Source organism: Schistocerca gregaria, chromosome 4 (assembly GCF_023897955.1).
Source record: "Schistocerca gregaria isolate iqSchGreg1 chromosome 4, iqSchGreg1.2, whole genome shotgun sequence".
Classification (NCBI taxonomy): Eukaryota; Metazoa; Arthropoda; class Insecta; order Orthoptera; family Acrididae; genus Schistocerca; species Schistocerca gregaria.
This window is the reverse complement of record NC_064923.1, coordinates 727,299,899-727,315,522: the sequence shown is the minus strand read 5'-3', so window position 1 is coordinate 727,315,522 and position 15,624 is coordinate 727,299,899. Positions and strand designations below refer to the sequence as shown.

General features: G+C 44.7%; 1 protein-coding gene across 2 annotated transcripts in view; it reads left to right on the top strand.

The window, feature by feature from the left end:
• Window positions 1-15,624, top strand: part of LOC126266758 (atrial natriuretic peptide receptor 1-like) — a 1,377,759-nt gene that overhangs the window by 1,298,909 nt on the left and 63,226 nt on the right. For both annotated transcript variants that reach the window (XM_049971275.1, XM_049971274.1), the window contains exon 16: window positions 13,037-13,186. In XM_049971275.1, the coding sequence (XP_049827232.1) occupies window positions 13,037-13,186 (150 nt within the window). The remainder of the gene's footprint in view (window positions 1-13,036; window positions 13,187-15,624) is intronic.

Sequence of the window (15,624 nt, the reverse complement as noted above, 5' to 3'; positions counted from 1 at the left end):
ACCGTTCATCTGATGTTGGAAGTGTTTGGCCGTCTGTGACAGGAATTAAAATGTCACTGGCCAAACTTCAAAATTTCAATTCTATTTCCACATATCTCCTTTGTTTCTTTCACTGCTTACTCAGTGTGCAGATGAATAACGTAAGAGTAGAGCCTAGATCCTTTTCCTGCCTTTCTACTTTAGAACTGCGCTCTGGTCTCTATACAAGTTGTCCACAGCTTTCGGCTCCCTTTACTTTAACCATAATAACATCAATATTTCAAATAGTCTATTCCACCCAGTATTCTCAAAAGCTTTTTTCTTAAATACAAAAGAGGTATGAAAGTGTTTTCTTCATTCATCAGACTATACGTTCAGATAAGTCGTAGGATCAATATCTGCTTCGCGTGATGCTAAATTTCTCCACAGCTGAGATCCCTCCATCCCCCGGATTGGCTTCTACTAGTCTTTCCATTATTCTGGAAGTAGTTCGTGTCGGTAGTTTGGAACAACGTCTTATTAAACTGATGGTTACGTCACACTAACACTTACAAGCAACTATTTCCTTTGGAATCGGAATTATTACATTATTATTAAGTCTAAAGACATTTCGCCTGTCTCTTACATGATGAGTACTATGTGGTATTTTTTTTCGTGGTTGGCTCATTCAAGTATGACTATAATTATTGGAGAATGTCGTCTGCTCCAGGGGCCTTGTGTCGACTTAGGGCTATCAAATCTCTGTCAAATTCTTGCCGCTGAATCGCATACCCCATGTCATCTTCATCAGGTTCCTCTTCGCCTTCCGTTAATAGCGTCTTCGATTTTATTTGTTTTATACATATTCTTACTACGTATTCCTGGCACCTTTGGATCCCCCTTTCATTGACTATTAGTGGCTTTCCATTTGACCCTTGTTGTTCGTACAGTTTCATTCCTCTTTTCCAAATTTTCCCGTACATGGCAGATACCTCTCCTATAGTGCATGCGTCTACATATACCCATTTGTCCTCCAGCCCTCCTTACCTTTCCATTTCCTATCTTCCGTGTATCTCTGTTTTAGGCGTATGTATTCATTTTGCCTGCTCCTGAGGCTGAATTTTAATATTTTCTACTTTCATAAATGAAATTCATCATCTCGTGGATTATGAAAGGATCTCTACTGGACCTTTTTGCCTAGATGTTCCTCTGCGGACTTCACTATTTCATATGTCAAAGGAACATTTTATTATTGAATTCATTTTTCTGTTTGAGTCAGTCATTTCCTAGTGCTGCCTTTGAAATGTTTAACAGGCTCTGTTTGTTTAGACGTACCCAGATACCATCTCCTTAATTTCCTATCTTTCTGGAATTTATTCAGCTACAGTCTCTATTTCGTAAGCATTGAAACATTCGTGTAGGGTAAGAAGCAAAATGAACAGTTTGATGCAGTCCTTTAAGTATACTGTGATCGTCAGAGTATGGTCACGGCAGCCTTACAGTTTCAAACAACAGACAAGCACGTGCGGCACCATTGTCACACTAAGAGATTCCGGTTCCAGGGACGAATAAATCAGAAATTTTTAAGCACGATAAAATAATAAAGCTGTATGAAGTAGATATCCTGGGTCCTGGGTATAGCGAAGTAACTTAAAGCCACTTAACAAAAGCCAATCTTCCGGTCCATATTGTATACGAATCAGGTTCCTTTCAGAGTACGCTGATTAATTACCTTCAGTCTTAGCAATCATATACGATCACTGTTTAAACGAAAGATCAGGACCTAAAGAATGAAAATTTGCACGGGACACACGACACACTAATGCACAAAAAAGGAAATAGAAATAATACATTGAGTTATAGACCCATAGCTGTGATATCTTTTCGTAGTAGGATTTTGGAACATGTACTGTTCTCCCGCATTAGGAAATACTTCGAAGAAGATATTTTCATACACGTCTAACATAGATTCAGAGAAAAACTTTTCTTATGAAACACAAACGGCTTTTTATTCACAATATGTAATGAGTGCCGTCAACAGGGTAACTGAAAATTATTCGATATTTCTACATTTCCAGCAGGTTTTTGACGCTGTTCCTCACAAGCGATTTCTAACCGAAAAAATCACAGTTCGTAATAACCGACGGGAAGTCATACCTATGGTCCCCACCTCCCCCCCCCCCCCCCCCCCGTCTGCTGATATTAACCTACGCCAAATATTTAGGAAACAATCTGAGCAGTCCTCTTAAATTGTTTGCGGATGATGCCGCCGTTTACGGTGTAGTAAAGTTAGCAGACTATCAAAAGAAATTGCGAAATGATTTGGACAAGTTATGTAAATGATGGTAAAAGTGGAAATTGACCCTAGACTATAAAGAACTATGAGGTCCTCCACACGAGAACTATAAAAATTCTGTTACATTTCGGTCACACAGATTTAAAATTTAGGCATTCAACAGAATGCCTAGGGATTAAAAGTACAATAAGCTCAAATTCTAGGGATCGTGTGGAAAATCCTATAGAGAAGGTGAACCCAAGGCGAAGTTCCACTGGCGGATGAGTTAGAAGATTCTAGATATCTACTAAAGACACTGCCTGCACTGAAGTTGTCCGACCTCTTCTGAAATATTGCTGGGCGTTGTGGGATCCACACCAGGCAGGCCGATTGACCGGGAACATCGAGAAAGTTCAAATAAAGCGAACTCATTTTTGTATTATTGCTAAATACTGGAGACCGCGTCACGGGGATAATAAGCGACATGGTGCATCAATTGTTCGAACATAGGTGCTGCTCGTATTTTCGCGAATTTTCAGTCATCAACTTTCACCTCCAGAATGCCAAAATACGCCGACGAAAAAGAAATCCCAACACCAGGAAGGTGTTGTTGGTAGATGTGTTGCTACATCTGAAAGATGGTGTCTGTTCAGATTTCAAGCCAGTTGCGTAAGAGTGGTGCTTGTAGGATGCGAAACACGTTTGCTTTAAATGTAAACTGTAACAGTCGTGAAGATTGGTTACCTTTAAGATAGGACGTAGTGAGTCGATGTTAGTCAAGAATGCCAACAAGGCGACGAGGATGCCTTTGTCAGCACCTCAATGAGTTGGAAAGAGGTATAAGAGGGTTACGAGAAGCTGGATGTTCCTTCTGCGATACAGCAGGAGAGACTTGGCAGCTATGTGGCCACTGTACAAGATTGTGGCAGTGAGAATGTGCGGTCGCAAGAAGATCGGGCTCTGTTCCTTCCCAGAAAGCAGTGCGTTAGACCGCATTGCTAACGGGGCGGACTTCCTCTGTACGGCCACATGGCCATACGGAGGGGACGGATCATTGTGTTTGGCGCATGGCTCTGGCGCGTTTATGAATTGCTATAATAATAATTATGAAAGGTGGCAATTTTAATTACGCACTCTTTTAAATTGGTATGATGGTATCTGATACTCAAGTACTAATGCAAAGAAACGTAATGATGCTAAAATGCTTTAAATTCTTGCTATGATTTGATCTTTAAAATTTAATAATTCTCTTCCTGTTAGTATTGAATTAATTAACTTATGTCGTTCAGATTTCGTAACGCTGACGGCGTTAAAATTTTAAGTTGGTCAGGCCCTGTTTGGTTTTCTTTCAATTGTTGCGAGACAGCGATGGTGCAATGCTGTTCGCTTTCAAGTCTTCACATTTATAAAAATGAGGTCCAGGAAACAATTTTGTGCTCACAGTTGCGTTTTAGACGGTATTGTACTGATTAAGAGTTATCGTTTCCGAAAGATGCCGGTTCGATTAAAGCTGTGTGCACTTCTGCGCGTATAATCAAAATATTCCTAACACATCGCGTAACAAAAAGTAACATGAGAATCACAACCGTGTTCAAACGAAGAAAATATGTTGTGACATAAATGTTCTTCGCTGTTATTCAGGACAGGTTTAGTTTAAAGACCGCAATTTTCATTCTTTAGAAATCACAAGACGATACACTTTAGAGATATTTGTTTTGAATAACTTGTATTTTCCTTTTCTTATACAATATGGTGGTTGTCCGCAAGGATTATCTCTCTCTCCCTCCGTTTTATAGCCTTTTTACATTCACATTACATACACCGATTAAGAAACTTTTCTTTCTCTACTGGCCAGTACGAGAACAAAATCCGCCCAGACAAAATGTCTTACATAGAATCAGTTCTCACTTAACAATCATATATAGTTTCGTAGTACAAACAATGCTAGTTTATTACGTGCACTAGAAAGTCTTCGATTCACTGAGCACAAAAATTAAAATAATAAAATTATAATTACATTTTTAATATCGTCAGTTCTTCTTTATATCATGAAAATAAGGTTTCACATCGTCGTAATATTATTTTTCATCGTTGTAGCACAAGTACTGCATCTGCAGCAGCAGTTTGAGCGTCAGCTGGCGCCACAGTCACTTCTGGGATGGCTGCTAGCCATAAGCCCTGCAGCGTGCATTCCACCTCCCCAAACCACCACCACTTGCGACTTCAGCGTTGTCAAGCGAGAGCCATTGGAGGGCAGGGTGGAGGTCTGTTGTGTTTTTCGATGAAAGCTGGTTCTGTCTCGGTGCCAACGATGGCCATGTTTTGGTTATAAGGACGCCTTGTATTGGCAGATCAAGTGCAACAGACACAGAACTCCAGAACTCTATCCCACTAACTGACATCCGGCAGCCGTGCATCACAAAGCATGCACGTTTGTTTGCTTGCATCCAACATTCTGGAGGTTAAACCAGTTATTAATGTACCAGAATTTCACGTTTCCAGTGGCTTATCTCGCGCTTATTTTAACCTGTGATCTTGCAGCGTTAATCACTCAAGTGTCGTAAGTAGACAAGTATATTCCCGAAATTTCATTACTCTTCATTAATTATTTTGTGTTGTTGCGTTTTTTGTCGTCTATGTATTTTGCTCATCCCTACATACATAGGGAGAAGTGATCATCTGAATAAAATAATAAAAATCAGAGCGCATATGGAAAGATTTTGGTGCTCGTTTCTCCCATGTTCTGGTCGAGAGTTGAGTACTCTAGTAATAAATATGTCAAAAATCCGCCTCAGTTGCGAAAATTACTGGTCTTTACCCAGATTTCAGCTAGAGTAATGTAGCCTTCTTCAGAAGCACAAGAAAAGAAAAAATATTACATGCCAGAATAAGGCACGGTCTTAAGAGTCTATATTACTCTAGGTGAAACCTGGGTAAACACCAGTAACATTTCGCAACTGAGGCGGATTTTGGAAATATTAATTTATCACAGTTGCTGACAGGGCTACAGCAAGTTGAAACTCTAGAAATAGTCTGAAAGTGATTGTATGGAACCTCTACCAAAGCACCTATCACTGTTATTCATTACCAGTGGCTTACGGATTGATGACATAATGAGGTTACACAACATTTATGCCACAGCGGTTGATCCATGTCGGTTTTGCAAATACCGGATGTGACGCACGTTGGGTGTCAGAGGCGGCAGAGAGACTGAAATGTCAGAAATACGATGTGTGCAGGTTTTATGTTGCGTTTTATGACAACACAGTAAGTTTATTTCTGTTTCAGACTGACTGTGTTAGTTCAGTTGCTGGCGACGATGCACATTCGGATTCTACACGTACATCTACATCTATATCTAAATGTGGCGGAGGGAGGTTCGCGCATCACAGTCACTTGGCTCCCTTCTCTATCCTAGTTGAAAAATACTGGTACCCCAAGAGAAAAATGAGCGTGTGATAGAATCTCTTTAATTGTTCATGACCTTTTCGAGACATGCATGTATGAAGAAGGATTGTATTGGTTGGGTATTCGAGATATTCTCCATGATGCAGAACGCCTCTTCTGTTTATCGCCTGCCACAGGAGTTGAAATCGCGTCTCCACAGCGCTTTCCCATTTATTGAATGAATCTGTGACAATACTTGCCACTCCTAGCTAAATCTTTATTGTGGAGCGTTCTTGGTGTGATCTGATGAGGATCACCTACCAACTCATTTTCTGGTACTGATCCTCTGGAAAACACTCTACATTTCGCTAGTTTTCTAGCACTGGGTCTTCCCAATGTAACACAGCACTACCTACGAAGAGCTTCATACATCTTCCGATGTCATCCACTAAAGCATTTGTATATAGTGACGGAATATAATTAAGGTAAGGTAGCGGAATTTCGGCAGTAGATTTGTATAGTGAACATATGTAAGTGATTAACATTGGAAGATCGCCGATAATTTAATTCGAGATAAGCCAGTGCAAATGTGAAGAACTGGTGCATTAATAATCGGTGTAACCGCCACGATGTTGCATGCAAGCATGCAAACGTGCGTGCCTTGTGTTGTACGGGTGCCGGATGTCAGTTTGTGGGATGGCGTTCCATGCCTGTTGCACTTTGTCGGCCAATACAAGGCAGTTAATGCTCTTTATCAATGACACTGGAATTGTCGTCCGATGATGTCCATACGTGCTAGATTCGAGAGGGATCTGGTGATCGATCAGGACAGGGAAACATGTCGACACTCTGTAGATCATGTTGGGTTACAAAATATGTATGTGGGCGAGCGTTATCGTGTTGGAAAACACCGTCCGGAATGCTATTCATGAACGGCAGCGCAACAGTTCAAATGGCTCTGCGGCGCTGGTTTCTCACACACGGACTACAAATCGTGGCGCGTATTTGTGCAGCACCACATTTAATTCTCCTTGTTGCGAACGTACCCGGTGCTCACATTCGTTGTTGTTCAGAAATGGCTCTGAGCACTATGGGACTTCACATCTGAGGTCATCAGACCTAAAGAACCTAAGGACATCACACACATCCATGCCCGAGGCAGTATTCGAACCTGCGACCGTAGCAGCAGCGCGGTTCCGGACTGTAGCGCCTACAACCGCTCGGTCAATCCGGCCGGCGGGACAGAATTCAGTCTTGTCCCTGTTTCAAAGGAAAACTAAATCTTAATCAGCGGACGGCGGTCTGAACAGCAGTCCACACGCATGCGAATCCCTTTTCATTTACTGCGCTACGTCGCTCTGTACCGATATAACGGTACGGCATAATCTTCTTGCATTCAATCTGCTTTGTGCAGTGTGGCCTAGAGGTAAAGCGCGTTCGTTCGTCGCGAGCAGACTGCCAAGTTGTTGCACGTTGGGGAAACTCGTGGAGATACAGCAACAGGTGTTCTCTCGCCAGAGACGTGGTCGATCGATGGTCGCAGGGGAGGTGTCAGGGGGCGCAGCCACGCCCCGCCCCGCCAGCGCTTCTTCAGAGGTCGGCCGGGCGTGATGCGTGAAGGCTGCCGAGGCTGTTCATCTCGCAGCCGGCTGAGGAAAGCGAGCAAAGCGGCGAGGTGAGCTCGGAAGCTGCGGAAGAGGCAGGGGCAGAGGGGGAAGCGGCAGACAGAGACAATCAAAAGCGTACTCACTAGTCGTCGCAAAGAGCACACTGATGTAGTAGCCAGGACAGCCAGTGTTACGCCAGGAAACACCCATACGAAGTATTTGACATAAAGCGGAGCTCGGAAAATGTACATGAAATGATACCAGTAAAGAATCCGGAGTATTAATATATGCGTGTATCCGGCAATGTTTCATCCAAGGTTACCTGAAGTCTAATATCGTACCTCTCCAACAACACGTGGACGGACTTGTTTAACATGTGGGAGAGAGTCGCGGAGATACTGAAGGAACTGAACTGGAAGACTCTTTAAGACGGGCGTAAACTGTCCCGAGAAATCGTACAAAAAATTTTCAAGAACCGGCTTTAAATTATTATTCTAGGAATATACTACAACTCTCTACGTATCACTCACATAAGGATCGAGAAGATTAGAATAATTACTGCACATGCAGAGGCATTCAAACGGTCATTGTTTCGCGCTACATACGTAAATGGAACCGGAAGAAACCCTAATAAATAGTACTGTGAGACGCATCCTCTGCCATGCACCCCACTATGGTTTGCAGAGTATATATGTAGATGTAGGGACTGCGGTGCTAGTTGTGTGGCTCTTAATTCCGTCTCCAGTACCAACAAACGGCGAAAATTTTTTCATAGGGATGTCTATCAACCAGAAATAAATACCATTCTCCTTTTCCAAAAGTTTGTTTCAGGAGTGCTAATCTCAAACCAGCCAACATATTGCATCTCCAGTAAAATGAAGAGCTTTTTTTTGGGGAGACTATCATGATTTTCAGCGAACCTACGTTTTGTGGCGTCGGTATGTGATTTTTTTCATGATAGAGAAATTCTTCCACAGGCCAGATAAGAAACTTTGTGCTTTCAAACAGTGACGAATATACATTACTGACCATTAAAAGTGCTACACCACGACGACGACGTGCTAGAGACGTTAAATTTAACCGACTGGAGAAAGATACTGTGATATGCAAATGATTACCTTTTCAGAGCATTCACACAAGGTTGGCGCCGGTGGCGACACCTACAAAGTCCTGACACGAGGAAAGTTTCCAACCGATTTCTCATACACAAACAGAAGTTGACCGGCGTTGACTGGTGAAACGTTGTTGTGATGCCCCGTGTAAGGAGGAGAAATGCGTACCATCACGTTTACGACTTTGATAAAGGTCGTATTGTAGCCTATCGCGATTGTAGTTTGTCATATGGCGACATTGTTGCTCGCGTTGGTCGAGACCCAATGACTGTTAGCAGAATATCGTTCAAAATGGTCCAGTTGGCTCTGAGCACTATTGGACTTACCTTCTGAGGCCATCAGTCCCCCAGAACTTAGAACTACTTAAACCTAACTAACCTAAGGACATCACACACATCCATGCTCTAGGCACGATTCGAACCTGCGATCGTAGCGGTCGCGCGGATCCAGACTGTAGCGCCTAGAACCGCCCGGCCCCCCTGGCCGGCAGCAGAATATGGAGTCGGTGGGTTCAAGAGGGTAATATGGAACGCCGTGCTCGATCCCAACGGCCTCGTATCACTAGCAGTCGAGATGACAGCATCTTATCCGCATGGCCTTAACGGATCGTGCAGCCACGTCTCGATCCCTGATTCAACAGATGCGGACATTTGCAAGACAACAAACATTTTCACGAACAGTTCGAAGACGTTTGCAGCAGCGTGGACTATCAGCTCAGAGACCATGGCTGCGGTTGTATTTGATGCTGCATCACATCCAGGAGCGCCTGTGATGGTGTACTCAACGTTACATTTCAGATGTGTTACGACCCGTGGCTCTACCCTTCATTCGATCCCTGCGAAACCCTACATTTCAGCAAGATAATGCACGACCACATGTTGCAGGTCCTGTACAGGCCTTTCTGGATACAGTCATTGAATGCTGTTATACGCCACGTCTGTCAGTGGCAGTGGTGGCGCAGCACAGGAGGGGAAACTTGGAGAAGACTCAGCTAAATTTATTGGTCCTGTTATGTACGAGCTGGAGATTTCAACTTACCAACTATACATTTCGAACTCACGCGATTAAGGCGGGCATCAGAAGCGGAGAGTCATGTGACGTTGTTCTAAGTGCCTTATCCGGAAAACACGTCGAGCAGCAAATCAGAGAAACAATTTGTGACAGTAACATTTTAGATCTCCTAGTCGCCGACGAACAGCAACTTGTAGACTCAGCGTATAACAGGGAACCCTTGACCATAACGCAATTACAGAATCACTGAATACGGGCATAAAAAGTAATATAAGAAAAATGGGAAGTTATTTCTGCTTAGCGAGGGCGACAGAAAACAGACTGAAGATTACCTGAGCGGCCAACAACAAAAATTCGTCTCCACGACCGAAAACGTTGCGTACCACTGGATAGTGGTATTGTACAATACACATTAGACAAGTGCGTGCCAGTAAAGCTGTGAGATTTGGAAAAGACCCACCACGGCTCGACATCCATGTTAGAAAGCTGCTACGGAAACGAAGAGAGCTTCAATGCAAATCGAACCATACCTAAAGCCTTACAGGAAAAAAAAAAATAAATAAAAAAATAAAAAAATAAAAAAATAAAAAAAATTAAAAAAAATCAATCTGGATAAAACCAAGACTTCTCTATGGAGAGCTCCGCACGAAGCGGTAACGAATTCTGAAGGATAAGGTTCGTCTGTTGACATGACGGAAAATTCTAAGAAGTTTTAATCTCACATTAAGTCAGTAAACGTATTGAAGCCATCTGTCCTGACCCTCTGTCACCTAACGGCATAGAAACGTCCAAAATTCTTTCACTGGTTCCTTCTTTAAATCGTCGCACGAACGTCGGAATGACTGATATCGAAGGAAGTGATTACAGGATACAAAAGCAACGGAATTCGCTCAACTGAGGAAAGGTTACTGGATTTGATGGCGTAGCAATACGATCTGCTTAGAGTAAGCATATGTGAAAGAATTTGCTTCTCTTCTAGCAACAGTGTACAGTAGTTCGCTGGAGGGCCGAAGCGTAAATAGTGATTGGAAAAAATCGAAGAAATGTTCATCGAACAGACGCACAAAGCTATAGGCCTATATTCTAACGTCGGTCTGTTGTAGAATAATGGAATATCTTTTATGCTCGTTTATTGTTTCATTTCTGGAGACCGAAAATCTCCTCTGTTGGATCAACGTGCGTTCCGGAAACGACGATCGTGTGAAGCCAAGTTTTCTCTGTCCGTCCACCAGCCCCAGAAGGCAGTCGACACCGGCGCCCAGCGTGATGCCGTGTTTCGTGACTTCCGGGAGACTTTAGATACTGTTATGTGCAGCCACCTACTCGCAAAACTTAGAGCGTACGGAATACAAAACTAGATGTGTAGCTGAAATGGGGTTTCCAGGAAACAGACGTAAAAGTAACTTTGCTCGTACATCAAGAGAGTGTTATACGGCACGTAGAAAGTTCTGTGATGTTTCTCGTGGATGATTCAGTTATATGAGGAGATGTCTTTACGCTTGAAAGTTCGACTGATATGTACGAAGATTTGAGGAGAGTCCACGGTACAGGGATTGGCAGTTGTCAAATGCAGTGTTCTGTGCATCAGGAGGCATGATTACACGATTGCAGAACAATTACTGGAAAAAACCATACGCATAAATTACATCCATATACGCGTAAGAAGCGATTTAACATGGAACAACTATACAAAAATAAATGCAGGTAATGAACGTACCAGACTGAGGTTCATTCAAAGAAACTTCAGGAAATATAGTTCACAACAAGGAGGAAGCCATGAAAACGGCCGTTCAAATTGCTCCTCAGTTTGGGATCCATAAGAAGCAGAATTAATGGCCCAAGAAAGGGAAGATCTAAAGGAGAGCAGCACGTTTCTTCACAGTTTCATTTAATAAGTACGAAATCCTCACGGAGATGCTCAGCCAACTCCAGTATCATACGCTACAAGAGAGGCGTTCTGCGACATGGTATTGTTTACTGTAGAAATCACGTGAGCGTATTTCCGCAGAAGAGTCAAAGAATATGTTGCTTCTTTCTACGTATTTCACTTGAAAAGGCCATGCAGGCTTTCCAAAATCGTTGTTCCTTCTGATTATTCGCGACGACTGTATGAAAATGGGGAAGTGACAATAACGCACGAAGTATTTTCCACCACACACCATAAGGTAGCTTTCGGAGTAAAGATGTAGCTGGATGACCGCGGACGCATCAACACTTTTGGCTGAGGCACCGAGCGACTCTTAAGCGACCAGCGTGTTCCCACCAAAGCACTTATCCAATGATGTTCGAACAACTTACGGGTTTGCTGCCGGGTGACGTCGTCGACCACCGCCGATATTTCGACAGGAGCATACCCTGCCATTCTCAAGGCACAACTGCAAGGAGGAAGCAGTGTGCAAGGGAATTTAATACTTCAGTTCACAGAGGAGAAACAAGGAAGATACCACACACAGAACAAGTGTCAACACAAACAAAGATGACCAACACCAGAAATATCGATAGTGACTATTAACCAACAGGTGAGTTGGCACTAATTCTGTCCCTCTGTTTTTTTATGAGAGCCAGAGCCAGATTCCAAGCAGCATTCCTTGAGAATGGCAGGGTGTGCTCCTGTCGAAATATCTGCGGTGGTCGACGACGTCACCCGGCAGCAAACCCGTGAGTTGTTCGAACATTCAATTCGCCGGGAAAAATTAAGGTCTCACATTATCCAATGATGTTCGCGACTGAGGCACGAAGCCGATAATGATGCACGAATCTGCGTAAGAACTAGGACAGTTTAATCTTAGTATTGTGTATTGAACCGGGAACCTAGAAACGACGAAGAGGATTCGTGCCACCGTAGCCCTCAGTGGTACACAACCCCACAACAGGCCACAGCAGTCCACCCACCCCACCTAACCCAGGGTTATTGTGCGGTTCGGACCCCAGTGACCTCCGCTCCCCTCCTCCCCCCCCCCCCCCCCCAACGGGAACATCTCATACCAGACGAGTATATCTCAAATGTTTGCGTGGTAATTATGGTGTACATTTACTTGGAGACAGTGTTTGCACTGCAATCGCTGACATAGTGTAACTGAGGTGGAGTAAGGGGAACCAGCCCGCATTCGCCGAGCCAGATGGAAAATTTTTAAATTTTTAGAGCGTCTGTCAAATCAAAAAGTCTCTCGAATGAAGAACGGCAATTTACTTTTGGCAGCTCTCCTTAGTTTTGTGGACATGGAACCTTAAAAATTAAGGGAAAAATCAGATCCTGCGGCTCACACCTCGTCGCTGAAGCAATGGATACGCTTATTCCCGCGTAGAGCTATTACCTAGCACACTTGCTTGAAATTTGACTTTGGAAGTCTGTTTTGTGTGTGTAATGCGATTTTGACCTTTGTTCATTAGTCTCGGTACAGGTTCACTTTACTTGTGATCGTAATTATCAGTCTCGTATGCGTGTAGTCTTATCGCACTAGGGGAGATCTTGACTTCTGTACGATACGTGGCTTTCGGTACTGACTTGCCTATTACAGTGTCAGGCTACATTTGCGTCAAGCCTACAGAAAATATGCTTAGAAATGTTAAGTGCTGCCCCCCCCCCCCCCCCCCCCACCAACACCGACACTAGAGCCGAGCTGAGGTGTAGGTGGAAGGAAATCTTTAGTGATGCTGTTCACCATACGTCTGCGGCTGTGTTACAGGGAGAACGAGAGCGGCAACATCCTGGACAACCTGCTGTCGCGCATGGAGCAGTACGCCAACAACCTGGAGGCGCTGGTGGAGGAGCGGACGTCCGACTACTTGGAGGAGAAGCGAAAGTGCGAGGAGCTGCTGTACCAGCTGCTGCCCAAGTAAGTCCTAGATCCGTCAACAAGTCTTCTACTCACCTTCACCTTCGCCATGCTTCTCACGGTTACCATTAATCTTTTAGTCCTTGCTAAAGATAATTATTGTCAGATCATAACCACACTAAAATTGAAATCCGAATCCTATAATCTACACAACGTTCATGCAACCTCACTAAGTTGCTAGAGAAACAACGACTAGCTATTTAAAAAAATCGAATTTAAGTCGACTACAGCACCCCGGACTTAAATCTTGTCAGGGTCATAATGCTGCACTTCTTGCCGACGAGCAACGTTGGATACTATATGGCTAAGAGTGGCGGTGTTATAACCTCTCCGACAATCCCACATTGCCCTCAGAAATAAAAATCCATACCAAGTCTCCCGTGCTGTATCTACACTCCTGGAAACTGAAATAAGAAGACCGTGAATTCATTGTCCCAGGAAGGGGAAACTTTATTGACACATTCCTGGGGTCAGATACATAACATGATCACACTGACAGAACCACAGGCACATAGACACAGGCAACAGAGCATGCACAATGTCGGCACTAGTACAGTGTATATCCACCTTTCGCAGCAATGCAGGCTGCTATTCTCCCATGGAGACGATCGTAGAGATGCTGGATGTAGTCCTGTGGAACGGCTTGCCATGCCATTTCCACCTGGCGCCTCAGTTGGACCAGCGTTCGTGCTGGACGTGCAGACCGCGTGAGACGACGCTTCATCCAGTCCCAAACATGCTCAATGGGGGACAGATCCGGAGATCTTGCTGGCCAGGGTAGTTGACTTACACCTTCTAGAGCACGTTGGGTGGCACGGGATACATGCGGACGTGCATTGTCCTGTTGGAACAGCAAGTTCCCTTGCCGGTCTAGGAATGGTAGAACGATGGGTTCGATGACGGTTTGGATGTACCGTGCACGATTCAGTGTCCCCTCGACGATCACCAGAGGTCTACGGCCAGTGTAGCAGATCGCTCTCCACACCATGATGCCGGGTGTTGGCCCTGTGTGCCTCGGTCGTATGCAGTCCTGATTGTGGCGCTCACCTGCACGGCGCCAAACACGCATACGACCATCATTGGCACCAAGGCAGAAGCGACTCTCATCGCTGAAGACGACATGTCTCCATTCGTCCCTCCATTCACGCCTGTCGCGACACCACTGGAGGCGGGTTGCACGATGTTGGGGCGTGAGCGGAAGACGGCCTGACGGTGTGCGGGTCCGTAGCCCAGCTTCATGGAGACGGTTGCGAATGGTCCTCGCCGATACCCCAGGAGCAACAGTGTCCCTAATTTGCTGGGAAGTGGCGGTGCGGTCCCCTACGGCACTGCGTAGGATCCTACGGTCTTGGCGTGCATCCGTGCGTCGCTGCGGTCCGGTCCCAGGTCGACGGGCACGTGCACCTTCCGCCGACCACTGGCGACAACATCGATGTACTGTGGAGACCTCACGCCCCACGTGTTGAGCAATTCGGCGGTACGTCCACCCGGCCTCCCGCATGCCCACTATACGCCCTCGCTCAAAGTCCGTCAACTGCACATACGGTTCACGTCCACGCTGTCGCGGCATGCTACCAGTGTTAAAGACTGCGATGGAGCTCCGTATGCCACGGCAAACTGGCTGACACTGACGGCGGCGGTGCACAAATGGTGCGCAGCTAGCGCCATTCGACGGCCAACACCGCGGTTCCTGGTGTGTTCGCTGTGCCGTGCGTGTGATCATTGCTTGTACAGCCCTTTCGCAGTGTCCGGAGCAGGTATGGGGGGGGTCTGACACACCGGTGTCAATGTGTTCTTTTTTCCATTTCCAGGAGTGTACTAGCTGGCGGATGGCGTTCTAGTCCTCCAGGACTTTCTTCTGGGTCCGTAGCTTGCCAGCTGTCTTCTTTCTTCAGTCGTAACGTTAAAATACGGAAACACCATGAGAAATGTACAACAAAACACAAATGAAAATGCTAGACAAGCATTGCAGCTTGCGGTCTTGTATTTGACAACAAACGACAACTGTACGGTGTCTTCAATATGTTTCAAGTGTCAGGGGAGACCAGAGAGTAGTCTACTTGTTATTGTGATACTGGCATCAGTGTTTATAAACAGAATAGCTATTTTGATTGAAATGACTCGAATACATTATACGGGGTAACTCACCTAACGTTACCGCTGGATAAATTTTATGAACCACATCAAATACTGACGAACCGATTCCACAGACCGAACGTGAGGAGAGGTGCTAGTGTAATTGGTTAATACAAACCATACAAAAATGCACGGAAGTATGTTTTTTAACACAAACCTACGTTATTTTTAAATGGAACCACGTTGTTTTGTTAGCACATCTGAACATATAAACAATTAGGTAATCAGTGCCGTTTGTTGCATTGCAAAATGGTAATTACATCCGGAGATATTGTAACCTAAAGTTGACGCTTGAGTACCAC